This window comes from Ailuropoda melanoleuca, chromosome 1, assembly GCF_002007445.2.
Source record: "Ailuropoda melanoleuca isolate Jingjing chromosome 1, ASM200744v2, whole genome shotgun sequence".
Lineage (NCBI taxonomy): Eukaryota > Metazoa > Chordata > Mammalia > Carnivora > Ursidae > Ailuropoda > Ailuropoda melanoleuca.
In genome coordinates, this window is record NC_048218.1 from 87,183,008 (window position 1) to 87,199,287 (window position 16,280).

General features: G+C 32.9%; 1 protein-coding gene across 3 annotated transcripts in view; it reads right to left on the reverse strand.

Annotated features, from left to right (window-relative positions):
- The window catches only part of NAALADL2 (N-acetylated alpha-linked acidic dipeptidase like 2), a 1,303,052-nt gene that overhangs the window by 141,540 nt on the left and 1,145,232 nt on the right, over window positions 1-16,280 (reverse strand). For all 3 annotated transcript variants that reach the window (XM_034662698.1, XM_034662699.1, XM_034662703.1), the window contains one exon: window positions 13,652-13,747. In XM_034662698.1, coding sequence (XP_034518589.1) covers window positions 13,652-13,747 — 96 coding nt within the window. The remainder of the gene's footprint in view (window positions 1-13,651; window positions 13,748-16,280) is intronic.

Consider the following 16,280-nt stretch of genomic DNA (forward strand, 5'->3'; position numbering starts at 1 on the left):
TTTTAAAGATTTTATTTATTTATTTGACAGAGATAGAGACAGCCAGCGAGAGAGGGAACACAAGCAGGGGGAGTGGGAGAGGAAGAAGCAGGCTCATAGAGGAGGAGCCTGACGTGGCTCGATCCCATAATGCTGGGATCACGCCCTGAGCCGAAGGCAGACGCTTAACCGCTGTGCCACCCAGGCGCCCCAAGAAATATTTATTTAAAAAGCATATAGTGCCTTCGTTATCAATTGATATTCTGACAAGTTTTTGTAGAACCTTACAAGCTAATTTTCACATTTATATGGAAGAACAAAGGGCAAGAACAGTCAAGATATTCTTACACAAGAAGTAAGTAGGAACAATGAACTACCAGATAGGACATCTTATTTTAAAGACATACGGCTAAAACAGTATTGTGTTTGCACACCAATGGAGGAGGAAACTGAAGAATACAATTGAGAGCCCACAAACAAATCTATACATGTACATAAATTTGATTTGTAACAATTTTGATATATATCACTAAGGAACAATGGAATTCTCAATAAATTAGATAGAAAAATAGAAAACTATGCCCCTAACTAAATCATCACAATCATCATCATCATCATCATCATGGTAGATTAAATATTTAAATGTTAAAGGAAAAATTATAAAGATTTATAAAGTAGTGCAAAAATATTGTCTCAGGATATGGAAGAACTTCTTAAAACTCTAAAAACACTAAATGTAAAGACAGAAATTGCTAAACTAGATTATACTGAAATGAAGAACTGTTCATTAAAAGATACAATAAAAAGAGTGGAAATAAAAATCAAAACCTGGGAGGAGATATTTATGATACATGTAACTTATAACAAGTTCATGGCCAGAAAAGAAATATCTCCTCTAAGTCAATAAAAAAGACAAACAATCCAATTTAAAAAAAATTTAACTTGGCAATGATTTTAACAAGCACTTAGAAAACATACATACAAACAAACATCTAGAAAACCCAAATTGTCAATATCTAAAAACATTCAATTTCATTAGCAATCAGAGAAAGGCATACAATTTAAACCACAATTAGGCAACACTTGTACATATCAGATTAGCAAAAATAAAAAAAACTATCAAGTTTGGTAGAGGATTATTATAAGAGAATTGTCACACATGGCTCCAAGAATTGAGACTACATTAGTTCACTAAGTTTAACTATCAGCACTGGAAACTAGAGCCACTTGTATCAACATTATCCCAGAAAATTTTGTTTATGAAGATAGGCTTTAAACTAATAAATAACTTTACTCTTTGCATCAAGAAATTTCTACAAACCAATACATCCAAAAAAATAGCTTACTCTTCTGTGCAAACACCAACTTCTCTGGGCAATATGTTGTTCACTTGGACAAATAGCTCATTTATCAGTCTTCCCTTTATCATGTCCACCATCCCTAATTTATTGTCATGAATTTTTCCCATTAACAATTATTCGTCTGAATTAAAACACTCACCCTAAAACTTAAGTCTAGACACTCAAATCTTCTATTAATATTTCCTCCAGGATATTCCCTCCTGAAATATTACTAAGATTCAGTCAAGGTATTGTCCTCTCTTAGTGAAATCAGTGTAATAATTTTGCTTAATCAATAGACTATTCTGGATTTTTTTGGGGGGGAGGGACTTGGCAGTCAATTATCCCAGCAATTTAGCATTACCTAATAGGTTTAAATATGAGTCTGTAATTCCATTCCTTGGTATATATCCTAGAGAAACTCTTATACAAGGAGGCTTGCATAAAAATTATCTTAATAGTAGCTGGAAACAAACCAAATACCCCTCAACAGTGGAGCAGTAGATAAATTTTGGTGTATATAAGCAATAAAATGTTTTACAGTAATAAAAATAAACAAACTACAGTTATACCTACCAATGTGGATGAGGAAGAGGGAACTCAGCTTCTCTTCATTACCACTTAAAATTTGTGTTACTATTCTAAAACTTAAAACTCAGCTAACACATATCTTTACTTATTCTTCAAGGTCAAATACACCTTTATTCCTCTGAACAAATACTGCAACTCTCTTTTCGAATAGTTGACTGAAAGAAGATATATCACACAGAGAGGTTAAAAAAAGCCCGTTATAAAAAAAAGAAAAGAAAAAAGTAATAACATTTTATTGCTTTAAAATACTTTTATTATTTCCTCAAGTCATCTGACATAAAAATTGTAAGTTTTTCTATACTGAAATAATCTTGCTTCCTAAGATTCTCATCAGCCTCTTATTCATGCATTTACTACTTGGTCCCACATTCCCAATCATTTAGTGTTTTCATTCTGACATATCCCTCTGTCTTCATACCCTCCTCCAACTGGGTTATCAATAATCTGAATTAGCCAAGATTATTAATCAAAGAAGATATGATGAGCCATAATTACTTGATCTTGCTTAGTCTCATTCTTCCAAACCAGGGTTTTTAAAAACTTTAATTTCTTTTCCACATTCATTAGTTTATGGAAATCAGGCTTAACATTGATCAGCATAATTATTTCCCTGGTCACAAGAAATGATCTGAAATAAGCATGATGCCAATTCAGAGTAATAAGATGAGGATCCATATTGCTAGGCCTTTCTAGAAATCAGCATTATTGCTTTTCTGAGAAAGTCACCAGAAGAGAGATCCTCTCTTGCTTTGACAGAATTATGTATGGATATGATTCCAGGAACTGCTGGCAACATTTTCTACTATAGAGGAATTCTGCTGGTGAAACACCCAACAGAGACAAGGGTAGAACTGAGAGGATAACAGATAAGTAGATCAAGGGCTGTGTTAGAGCTACTCCTGAAGTGTGCCTCTTCTAGAATTTTCAGTTACATGAGAAAAATAGAATTATTTTACTTTTATTGAACAAGTTTGCATGTATGTTTTTATTAATGACAAACACAACATCCTAATGATATGGATTTTTTCACTTTTGAAGAAAATATTTCTAAAATGGATCACTTTCTTCATAGCTTTCTTAAATCAGTAACATAAGGATCATAATTCTTTTTCTTGACAACTAAGGAACATAATTATGATTGTTCATTATTGCTTTATTTTAGGAAGCAGAAATATTACTATTTGAACCTCCAATAATGGTCAAGGATACTGTAATTTTAAATATAATTAATTCCTAAACCTTAATTTATAATATTAAAAAGACATACTAGCAAATAAACCATAATTAATCTAAATAAATATTGTTTTCCTATCACAAACAAAAATTTTGTTTGCCTTTCAAACAAAAATTTGATTTGTTCAAATCTAATTCTTGCTCAGTTCCTAAAATTCAATTTAATATCATAAAACTATTAATATTTGTGGAATACATTCATTCTATCTTAAAACACCAATTGCTGTGAACTCTTTGAGAGACATTGCATGATTCAAATTCTGACAACTAAATGCCAAAAAACTGCAATTTTTAAATATTTTCTGTATCACACCAATAGCAGCAGAATATATAGGTCCAAAGATCATTTAAAAGCAAACAAATAGAAACAGGATCTGACATTCAGACTGTTGTGAAAAAGAAGACTAGAAAACATACAGATATATAGATCTATATATCTTCAGAGTTTTTCAAGGAATAATACAGAGAGTGACTAGCACTGAAAATATGTATCATTAAATGATTCATACCACATAGCGTGTGTGTGTGTGTGCGCGCGTATGTGTAAGGGGATCTTTTATTACAGTAACACATGGGGACAATGGGTACTGACCCCAGGACATGTAAGCATCATGATCAAAGTCCAGTAAAATAGACTCCAGAAGACTGCCCAGATCCTTCTGGCTTGTTGTGTTATATTAGATTTTTTTAAATAAGTGGTTATTGCCTAGGGCTTTTAAATCTTATTATACAAAGTCTTTATTTCAATAGCAGTTTTTGGAAGGACATTTGACCTGCCTACCTAGAGCTAATCTGCTATCCATCGACTGCTCTGCCCTTTGTCTCTGTACTTCCACATCACTTCAAGGATGATATTTGTCTGAGAATGGTATGAAAGACAAAAAAACTCTTGTTCAAAGTGAGGGGCAAATGAAGAAATTAACATTAAAATTCACTTTCAACTTATTGACATTTACCAGAAATAAGGATATATTTAGCTCATACAAATTCAAAACTGTTACTTTATGGGATGAGGCTACCATTTCCTGAATCACACATGAAAACTTTCTGAAGTAGGTTGACTGTATCTTTATTTCATATTATTTATAGGTGAACATAGAGCTTCCTATCCTGATTTATATAACTAGCATATTTATGTTCTGTAATAAATACATGATAAAATCAGGCTTTATGTATATATTAAAGAAAAAAAATGTATGCTTAAAGAATCACAACTTTTCTACTTAATATGCAGTAATAACTCTTTTAATATGATGTAGCAAAATATCTACTTTGATGATTAACTTCTCTTTAAAAAGGGAGTCAAATTTTGACAGTCTTATATTGTGTAACAATTTGCTTTTGAGTAATAAAACCAAAAATGAAAAAGAAACTGGTAGTATAAGGCATGCCTTTAGAAACTATAATATTTGTGCCATATAATGAAAAACAATAAACCAAACCTCTCAAGGAAGAGAAAATATAGTCGGCAACATTTCCAATTTCAGTAAATGAAGATAGTGAGTTTAATTACACATTTGTGAAGAAGATATACACCTATAATATTTCCTTTTCAAAGCGTAGAAGGTTGGTTTTAATATCGCATCATCTCCCTTGAGTAGCTCCAACCAACGTTCTTTATTACAAAGTACAATCTCTACATTGAAAATACATATTTCGGATTTTTCTGGTTTAGTTCATGTCGTGAAACACAGTGTAGATCCCCGTGGAGACATGGTGCATCAAGTAACAATAATTTGATATAGCAGGAAAAAATTTTTGAAGTATTTTTAAAAATCACAAAAGCCTTAAATCCACAGCTTCAGAATCACCTCAAATGGACAAACAGGATTAAAGAATATCATTACACTTCCTTTGCTAAATAAAATACAATATTCACATATTTTTCCAAATAATATATCAACACTAAAGATACTTGGAAGACACTCAGCTTTGCTCATTCAGATTAGAAATCATAGCCAGGTTTTTAAGCATTTAAAGAATTGAACCAGAAATCTATTAGCTCATGAATACAACATGACTTTGGAATTCAGGAAACTGAATAAAAGGTATTTGGTCTCGTCCTTTTTCTCTTACTTTACATAAGGCTACTAAGCTATAATTTTTAAGCTATAGCTTAGAATGATATCTCAGGAGAAATAAAATCATCCTGTATTATAGTCTGCCTTTCTATTCTATAATTATAAAATGAATAGATTGTTTTAGTAGATTGTTTTCAGTTACCATGCTCTAAGAATCTTCATATCACAACTGGTACAAACATAATTTATTAGTGACATTTAAAAATAATTGCAAATTCGTATTTCACAAATCATGTGTTTAAAATAAATTAGCAGAATATAACTGTATTCAAGTCAAAGTGATTCTGGTTATCATCTCTAAATATAACTAATATTAGCTGAAATGGTTAAAAATTAGAATTAATTAAATGTTTTTCATCATTGAAGACACCACCATTAGCCTTTATTCACACCACTGCAGAATTGAGTTAAAATTTATAGCTATAAGTAAGGGCAAATATAACTACATTGTTAGAATACAAACTATATAAGAATTTCTAGCCTTGACTTCAAGGCTTTATACAAATGCTGCCTTTTTCTGCAATTTAATCTCACTGTGACACTTTCTCCACATATATGGGAATAAATATTATATTATTCCTATTATTTCCTCCTTGGAATATTTCAAGATCCAAACAATTTTATAAAGGATCTCTATTTTGACATTTTATAAGAAAAGGAAGAAATGCATATACAAGAACAGTATTTAAAAAACCCCTATACTAAAAATGTATTAATATTGCATATCCTATATAATTAAAGTTAAAGAAACCATTTTTTTCTTAAGCTAGGTGGGAAAAACAATGAAATGACTTATAAATTAGTATTTCTTAAGGAAGCTCACAAGCAGAATTAGGTCATTTGCTAGTTTCCATGTTACTACATGTATAAGGTCTTTCGTTTTCCTGGATGTACTATTCATACTCAGAGATTTTAAAATATAATATACAGCATTTGGGGTTCCAGAGGAAAAGTACTATTAATCCAATAATGTAATAGATAGCATCTTTCCTCTTCTATCCCAAATGCTATATATTGACACTTGATTTTAAAAGGCTTTTCCTTCTCAACATAGCTATAGTGTTTCGTTTTGTTTAAAATACAGTTATCAGTCATCATTTACTGAGTGTGTATTATAGGAAAAAGTTATCAAGAAAATCCTAATAAAATATATTAAATCCAAAAAGACATAAAATAAATACAGAATGTTACATCAATTAAAAGTACACCAGGGGCACTTGAGTGGCTCAGTGGGTTAATTATCTGCCTTCAGCTCAGGTCATGGTCTCAGAGTCCTGGGATGGAGCCCCTCGTCAAGCTCCCTGCACAGCTCGGAGTCTCCTTCTCCCTCTCCCTCTGCCCTTCCCCCCACCCCCACCCCTTGATTGCGCTCATTCTCTCTCTGTCTCTCTTAAATAAAAAAATAAAATCTTAAAAAAAAAAAAAGTAGACCTAAGAACTGGTTAACAAGTCATGTGAACTCTATGGGTAACAGCAAAGAACAGAGGCTCAGGCATAAATGAAGAGAAAAAAGAATTTTAAAATTCCAAATAAGTGGATGACCAGTTGATTGGGTAAATACACTTCTATTTCCTGAATTTTTAAAAACTGTTGTAAAATACACATAACATAAAATTTACCATCAACCATTTTTAAGTGTATAGTTCAGTGGTATGAAATACATTCATAACGTGTAAGCAGGACCAATATCCACCTCTATAACTCTTACACCTTGTGTAAGTTACAAGGTGTAAAACTGAAACTCTATATGCATTAAACAAAAATTCCCCTTCCCTATCCCAACCTCCATTGTATTTTCTTTCTCCTTGGTTTGGATTACTTTAAGTACATCATATACATTGGAATCATAAAGTATTTGTCATTTCGTGATTGGCTTATTTCACTTAGCATGATGCCCTCAAGTGTCATCCATGTTGCAGCCAACGTCAGAATTTCCTTCCTTTTTAATGCTGAATGATATTCCATTGTATATATACACCCCGTCTTACTTGTTCATTTATCCATCTATGGTCACTTGGGATGTTTCCACATTTTAGCTATTGTGAATAAATGCTGTTATCAACATGGGTGTACAAATATGTTTCCAAGATTTCACTTTTATTCTGTGGGATATATACCCAGAAGTGGAATTGGCAGAACATATGATACTTCTATTTTTAATTTTTTGAGGAACTGTCATTGTTTTTCACAACAACTGTACTGTTTTATATTCCCACGAACAGTGCACAAGGGTTTCAATTTCTCCACATCCTTGTCAACACTTGTTGTCTTTTGTTTTGTTTTGTTTTGTTTTTAATAGTACCCATCTTAATGGTGTCAGGTTGTGGGAGGATATGCTTTTGAACACTTTCTCTTTCTTATAATGTATCGTTTCCTCTGGATCCCATAAACCATTCTGCCCTGGGTCTTTTGTCCTCTCCCTGTCACTCTTGCTTCTCTGCATGAGTATTGCCAGGGTGACATTATCTGTACCACCGGTACAGATATGAAAATGTTCTATAATCTATGCTATCCCGTGCAGTAGCCCCTAGCCATGTGTGGTTACTAAACATGTGAATTGTGGCTAATGATATTGAGGAAATTAAATTCTAGTTCTATTTAAATTACTTTTTAGTTTAAAGCCACATGTGACAAGTGGTTATTATGTCAGGAATGCATTGGATTCTATTTCTTCCTGAGCTCCAACCTCATGTATCCAACTGTTCCTATGAAAAATTTGTCTAGATGTGCTAAGTATCCAAAATTCCACATGTCCAAGGTTAAATTCTATCACTTTCTTCAGCCCAAAACCTAATTTGGTTAATTCAATAATATCAACTTTGCCCAAACTGGAGCTATTCAAATTGTCCTTTACTCTTCACTCTGTTTCATACCCCATATCCAGTAAATCATATATCCTATTATTCAAACCGAAAAATGTCCCTTAAATCTGTCTTCTGTTATTCAAAATACATATCATCATTTCTCACCCAATACCACCAACAACCTGCTTTTTAAAGAACTCTTAAGGGAAGCTTTGACATTAAGATAGAGTTAATATTTCTTAAATTCTTCAAATGTCATCTTTCTGGTAAATTCTTCAAATCTCCTAGTCAGAAGTATGAACTCCATCACCTTTCTTCTCATAACTTGTTCATATCACTATCACCTCTTTTACTATGTTATATTAAAATGATTTCCTTACCTGTTTACTCCCTTGAACCTATTCTCATGTATTGTTTTTGTATTTCAAGCATTTTGTTTCATCCTTGGCTTATAATAGGCTACTAGAATACTTAGAAAGCTAATAACAATTTACAACCTAAATGTTGAAGATTTAGAAACATAACTAGACAATTCCTAGGTAGAGAAGGAGAAATAAGCCTATTTCAAAACATAAATCCTTGGAGATTTTTATTCACTTATTAAAAGATTAAGCAGCTAAGATTTATATTGGTATTTCATTCATGTGTAATCTTTGGAGAAATTAGTTTGGCTTCTATGATAATTTTTTAAAAATATTATTTTTAAGGTAATCATAGAAGACAAGAAAACATCTTCAGCATTGATGCAGTACGTGCTGCCCTTTGGCGACTTTATACTGTACCACCTGACTGTCATTGAAGCAATGATGAATTATGCCTTTTAGCATCAATATTGAGCCTAATTCATTACTTTCTTAGGTTCCATGCTTTATATCAAAAAGACAAATGCCAGGATAAATTCATACTTTGTAAAAAAAATATTTTTAAAGAACTGAAAGGCAGCATTGGAGAGCTATATACTAGGACTCATAGCTCCCATATCATGTATGAGTGCAGTTTATTTATTTTCAGCAAAAAAAAAAACAAAACCCACCATTGGTAAGTTATTAACTTTTCAATGCTTGGAAACTGTAATTTAATTTTATATAAATCATATTTGTGATCTATAACAAAGGTCTAGAATACAAAGTTGCTTACTTGTAAAAGATAATAGATTGCATTACATGATCGTTTGTATTAGATGTATATGTTTCTTATATTTATTTAATTAGATAAAATAAATATGTGATTGTGTTATAGTGCTGTGTATTGAATTCAAATTTTTATTGGGAGAAATAAGGAATAGAATCTTCAATATTTCAATTACTACAGATTTTTTAAATGTTTTATAATTGGTGTAATATCAGTCATTGTGTTTTATCATTTTTCAAAGTGTTTCTCCTACTTCATATCAGGTTTTCAGAATTCACAGTAACAGAATTTATACCTAACTGGGTCTTTTTATTCAAAGTCCATTGCTATTTCTATAATATCTCACTGTTATGTGAAATATGAGTATACTAAATACATGATATACTATGATAATACCACTATTATTCTTACTGAAACAAAATATTCTAAAGGCCTCAATCTTTTACAAATTAAATTATATATTCCATTTGTACACACTAACTTACGAGTGTATTCTCAGCATTTGATTAATTAGTTAAATCGTTTGCTTTCATATCTAACTTATTCTTAAGTGAAAACTTAATTCAGAAAATTCAGGTAAGAGTCTATTTGAAGACATCAGCACTCATATTTTTTAATGTGTTAATAATTATACTCAATTACATCCATATTGCATTTCCAGAGAAAATGTATACATTATCTTTCAATCTCACAGAATCCTAGTGAAGAAAGCCATTACTAGTGCACTCCTTTTGGTGTAGAAAATAAAATACAGTTTTACTAAATAAAATAACAAGTTAGTAGCCAAGATCTTAAAATCTGTACTCCATATTTTCTAGTCATGTGCCTAGTCAACCCCACCATATTTATATTTTTATTTTGTTGTTGATCAATGAAAATTTGACCTTAAAATAAAGTATTAAGGACTTGTTTTTATGATTCCCCAGTTTCTCTTATTGATAAACTAAGATTGAACTTCTGAAGCACAATTTCTTCCTTTGGCCTGTATCTACAACAGGAGGTGTTACCATAGGTAAACACGATGACTGGGGAAACAGTATCAACATTAGATAAATATATTTGGTCATAAAAAGTATCACAGGTCACTTACTTCTGCACTTAGGCATGTTTGATTTCTTCATAGACATAGAATTTTTTCTAACATCCATTTAATGGATTAAAATCTGCTTACATATGAAATAAATATGAAAATAAATATAGAACCTGTGGTAATGTCTGTGCACAAATTTGTGTATTCTCTCAAATAGTCTCTGACTTCCTGTGTTTCACACTAAGTACTGACCACATGTATATGTTCAGACTGTTCTATGTTCCCCTATTCCCTTCTGTCCCAGCCCTGCTTCCCAACATGTTCTTAGAAGCTGTGGTGTGGCCAAGACATCAGGCAGCAAGAATCAGTGTGTGTTTACACTTCTCATTATACACCTGATATCAACAGGGTCTCAAATCATTCATTCCACAAAAATCAATGAATTCCCTGATCTAGAGGAAAACAGGAAAACATGGAGAAAATATTACTATTGCATTGCCCTAAAATCCTCTAATGCTTCACTTAAAAATAAGTAAATAAACCTAAACTTTAAGTATCCAGATTATTTAAATGAATGCACACACATGCACACAAACACACTCTCATCTAAACGTATGCATATGCATATGCCTCTTTTAAATAGGTATACATATATATAGATAGATAGAGATATGTATTTTTATCTATCAATCATCTCTACAATTATTAAGAATATAATTAATAATCTGAATACTAAGGAACTATTATTTGGGGGCCACTTCTATGTTGCTATATCCAAATAAAAATGGATATTAAAGGATGGGTACTTAAAATCTAAATTAAGGAAGCAAAATAAATTGTAAAGCACAGAGGTATGAATGTAGTTAAGATTCAGATAATTTGGGGGCCCCTGGGTGGCACAGCGGTTAAGCGTCTGCCTTCGGCTCAGGGCGTGATCCCGGCATTATGGGATCGAGCCCCAACATCAGGCTCCTCCGCTATGAGCCTGATTCTTCCTCTCCCACTCCCCCTGCTTGTGTTCCCTCTCTCGCTGGCTGTCTCTATCTGTGTTAAATAAATAAATAAAATCTTTAAAAAAAAAAGATTCAGATAATTTGAACTTAGGAGAATTTTAAGTAAAATATGGGCCATTTCTGGTTCCATACAAATTTAAGGACTATTTGTTCCAGTTCTTTGAAAAATGTCCTCGGTATTTTGATCGGGATAGCATTGAAAGTGTAGATTGCTCTGGGTAGTATGGACATTTTAACTATGTTAATTCTTCCAATCCATGAGCATGGAATATTTTTCCATCTTTTTATGTCTTCCTCAATATCTTTCAAAAGTGATCTATAGTTTCTAGNAGGAGAACATAGGCAACAACTTCTATGACATCGGCCAGAGCAACCTTTTTCACGACACATCTCCAAAGGCAAGAGAAATAAAAGATAAAATGAACTTATGGGACTTTATCAGGATAAAGAGCTTCTGCACAGCCAAGGAAACAGTCAAAAAAACTAAGAGACAGCCCACGGAATGGGAGAATATATTTGCAAAGGACACCACAGATAAAGGACTGGTATCCAAGATCTACAAAGAACTTCTCAAACTCAATACACGAGAAACAAATAAACAAATCATAAAATGGGCAGAAGATATGAACAGACACTTTTCCAATGAAGACATACAAATGGCTAACAGACACATGAAAAAATGTTCAAAATCATTAGCCATCAGGGAAATTCAAATCAAAACCACACTGAGATACCACCTTACGCCAGTTAGAATGGCAAAGATAGACAAGGCAAGAAACAACAATTGTTGGAGAGGATGTGGAGAAAGGGGATCCCTCCTACATTGTTGGTGGGAATGCAAGTTGGTACAGCCACTCTGGAAAACAGTGTGGAGGTCCCTTAAAAAGTTAAAAATTGAACTACCCTATGACCCAGCCATTGCACTACTGGGTGTTTACCCCAAAGATACAGACGTAGTAAAGAGAAGGGCCATATGCACCCCAATGTTCATAGCTGCATTGTCCACAATAGCCAAATCATGGAAGGAGCCGAGATGCCCTTCAACAGATGACTGGATTAAGAAGCTGTGGTCCATATATACAATGGAATATTACTCAGCTATCAGAAAGAACGAATTCTCAACATTTGCTGCAACATGGACGGCACTGGAGGAGATAATGCTAAGTGAAATAAGTCAAGCAGAGAAAGACAATTATCATATGATTTCTCTCATCTATGGAACATAAGAACTAGGATGATCGGTAGGGGAAGAAAGGGATAAAGAAAAGGGGGGTAATCAGAAGGGGGAATGAAACATGAGAGACTATGGACTATGAGAAACAAACTGAAGACTTCAGAGGGGAGGGGGTGGGGGAATGGGATAGACTGGTGATGGGTAGTAAGGAGGGCATGTATTGCATGGTGCACTGGGTGTTATACGCAACTAATGAAGCATCGAACTTTACATCGGAATCCGGGGATGTACTGTATGGTGATTAACATAATATAATAAAAAAAATTATTAAAAAAAAAAAGAAAAAAAAATATGGGTCAAACTCCTCTAATTTCAGAAGTTCAGAAAAAATAAATTCACAGTTTTTTTTTAAAAAAACTAGGGTATACCGAGAATCCTAGTCTGTATTCTGAGTTCATTCTACTTCCACTTACNCCACTTATTGAGTAGTTCATTATATCATATTTCCCGTTTCTGAAGGAGAAAAATAGCCTTGTAAAATTTCACTAAGAAGATTTAAGAATGATTCAATCATTCAACTAAGCATATATAAATATGGATTATTTTATATGTGCTGAAATGTCAACATTCTCTATAAACACTATCCCCAAAAGGGAGGTTATGATGGACTAAACAAATAGTTGGTAAATGTAAAAATTCATATGATGTCAGAACATTAAATTTATTTACTCCATACTGTACAATTTAATTTTCTCCATATTATAAACACACAGCTAAGAGTTTTAAGTAAAAATATAGGTCTGATCAACACAGTATAAAAACACTTATTATAAATGCAATCTTTTTTTTTAAGGAGCCATTTTTCTTTCACTACAACTAAAAAGTACCACCATAAACAACCGAGTATCTTAAATATTGAAACAAAACACTGAAGATACAGAAATTCAAAGATGCATTTTATACCACCCTTAATCAAAGAGGGTACTTGAGAATATACTACAAATCTACTTTCAGATGAAGGGAAAAAAAACCTTAATTGTTTTATTAAGGAGTGAATTTGAATACAAATCATGCTATTGCTTGTATGATCTTGATTGAGTAGTAGGTCATCCTCACTCCTTAGTAAAATAATGGGAGGCACTTAAAATCCTTTTGAGTATATTTTATAAATGAAAATATAAGATTTCTCTTGGTTGGTTATTATCCTTTTCTCCATCTACTAACAAAAACCCTCCAAACTTTCCCAAGTTGCTCATGAATGCAGTTATCTCCTACCTTGGTAATGGTTTCATGAAGGTTGAAAAAAGGATCCATTTCTTCAATTTCTGTTGCATGTTTAGGGAAATGGGCCTCAGAGAGAAAACTTGGACCCTGTGGAAAATCAGAAAAGAAACATTTAAAACTCTTCATTGATTTGTTTTTCAAGTGCTTATTGGATTTTCTTTAAAGATTCAAAAGGACTCTAAATTGCTTTAAGTTTTCTGTTGATTGCTGGCCTTCATTCTGCTGATCTAATTAACCAACTGCAGAATACTTATAAATTAAAATGAGTAGAATTCTATAACTCTATTTTTATTTAAAAAATAATTTTTTTTATTCAGAGGAAATAATTCTTTGCACACACCCCCCTTTTCCCAAATGCAGGGTTATATGTAAAGCAAGATATCTTGATAACAAAACCTACATGTGAAACTCCTCCGATTTACATGTTAAATTTTATGTTTTAAGGCTGGTAGGATGTAATGTTTTTGGTAAACATGATTACCATCTAAAAAAGTCTAGGCAAAAGTGTGCGTGACATCTTAAATGTTGCAAAACTCACTTTAAAGCAATAGTAAGATATTTTGGATAGATTGGTCTCATGGCTCCACATGCTTCTAATAAAATGATAGCATGCTGGCTGTATCAGAACCTTGGTGTTAAGATGGTCGAAACCAATCAGAGAAGCTATTTTTTTTTTTCAATCAGAAAAACTTCAACTAGTCATTTTGTACATCCAGACTTCAGGATTTAAGAAGACAGGATGCTGACAATATTAGCATCTACTGTGTTCTAAATATACATGCTCATCTAAAATTCCTGTATTGAAATCCTAATCGCCAAAGTAATCATAATAGGAAGTGGGGCATTTGGGAGGTGATTAGGTCATGTGGGATTCATCCTTGTAACTGGAATTAGTACCCTTATAAAAGACACCTCACAGAACTCACTAGCACCTTCCTTTATGTGACAATACAACAAGAAGTTTGCAACCTAGAAAAGAGTCCTCACTCCATTACATTGGCACCCTGATCTTGGACTTCCTACCTCCAGAACTGTGAGAAATAACATTCTGTTGCTTTTTATGCCACTCAGTCTGTGATACTTTGTTACAGCAATCCAAAAGGACTAAGACACTATCCAAAGTAATGAACTTGTAGTTACCAGCATTCTTAACATCCCATGGGATGATTATTACTTACTATATAAATACAGCTTATACTTAAAAACCCGAAGTAACTAGGATTTGTCTAGAAAATAGAAGAATTGGGACAGGATATATGTATATATGTAGACTATTGAATGATAGATAATCTTTCTGAAGGCTATCATAAGGAAGAAAAATTCAATCAAATCTAGCCAGCAATGACTACAACAGGGTAACAAATTTAAACTGAATTCTATTAGAACTATTTAATAAAGCTATTTATTAGAGCAATCCAGCAGTAGAACAGACTACTTTGGGATATCAATGATGAGAAAGAAAGATGCAGCTGATGGACTCTGAAATCATACAGATGAGGACTAAAACTACTTTGAATAATACTGTGATCAAGCAAAAGTAATTTAGCTGTTTGCTCCAGTATATACCCACTTTGGTATAATAAAACCGTGAACCAACCAAACAGCTTACCTCTCTAGACAAAGAGTGTATTTATAAACACTTGTTTTATGTTCCTTTCCTCATTTTTCCCTCCAATCTAAAGTTAATTTGTCAGAAACTCTGCCCAGTTCCACCCAGTACTCTACTTTTTAAAGCTTACCATAAAACCACACAACCAGGCTAAAATATCATAAATATCCTTCCCTAATTTCCCCATTTGGAGTCTACTAAGATTCAGTGTTATGGGTTGAATAATACAGTTGAATAATTAGAACTTGAATATGTCAGAATCTGATCTTTTTGGAAATAGGTCATTGCAGATGTAGCTACCTCATCTAGAATGCAGTTACACTGGAGTGGAGTGGGTCCCTAATACAATATGACTAGTGTCCTTCCAAAAAGAGAAAATTTGGAGATAGATGTGTACACAGGGAAAAAAACCATGTGTACATGAGGGCAAAGATTGGAATGATAAGTCTACAAGCCAAGGAACTCCAGAGATTGTCAGAAAACTGCCAGAAGCTAGGCAAAAGGCTTGGGGCAGATTTTTTTTTTCACACATCTCAGAAGGAACCAACTCTGATACCACACAGAACAACAGATGTTTGCACTCTCAATCTGTGGTACCTTGTTATGGCAGAGCCCTTGGAAACAAATACACTTAGGACGCTAGTCTTCCTCACTGCAATAGGACTAATAAACTTAATTTTGTTTATCAATAAGGTTCTTTTGGAGGCATTTTGGGCAGTCAACGTAGAAATACATTAAAATTTTGGTTTTGCCATTTAATAATTATATGATCTTAAACATCTTAATCTCCAAAGGATTAGTTACCACATCTAAAAATCTTAAATAACATATACTTCACAGAGATGTTGTGAACTGTCCAATGCCTGCCACACAGGAGACACTATATTAATGGCATTGATGATGAGGCTAATAGCAATAAATATCGTAATGATGCTGGTAAGGATGGCGATGATGTGGTGGTAATTACAGCAGGATGCTGAGCTAAAGAAAATCCAGAGACTGCTCTATGAT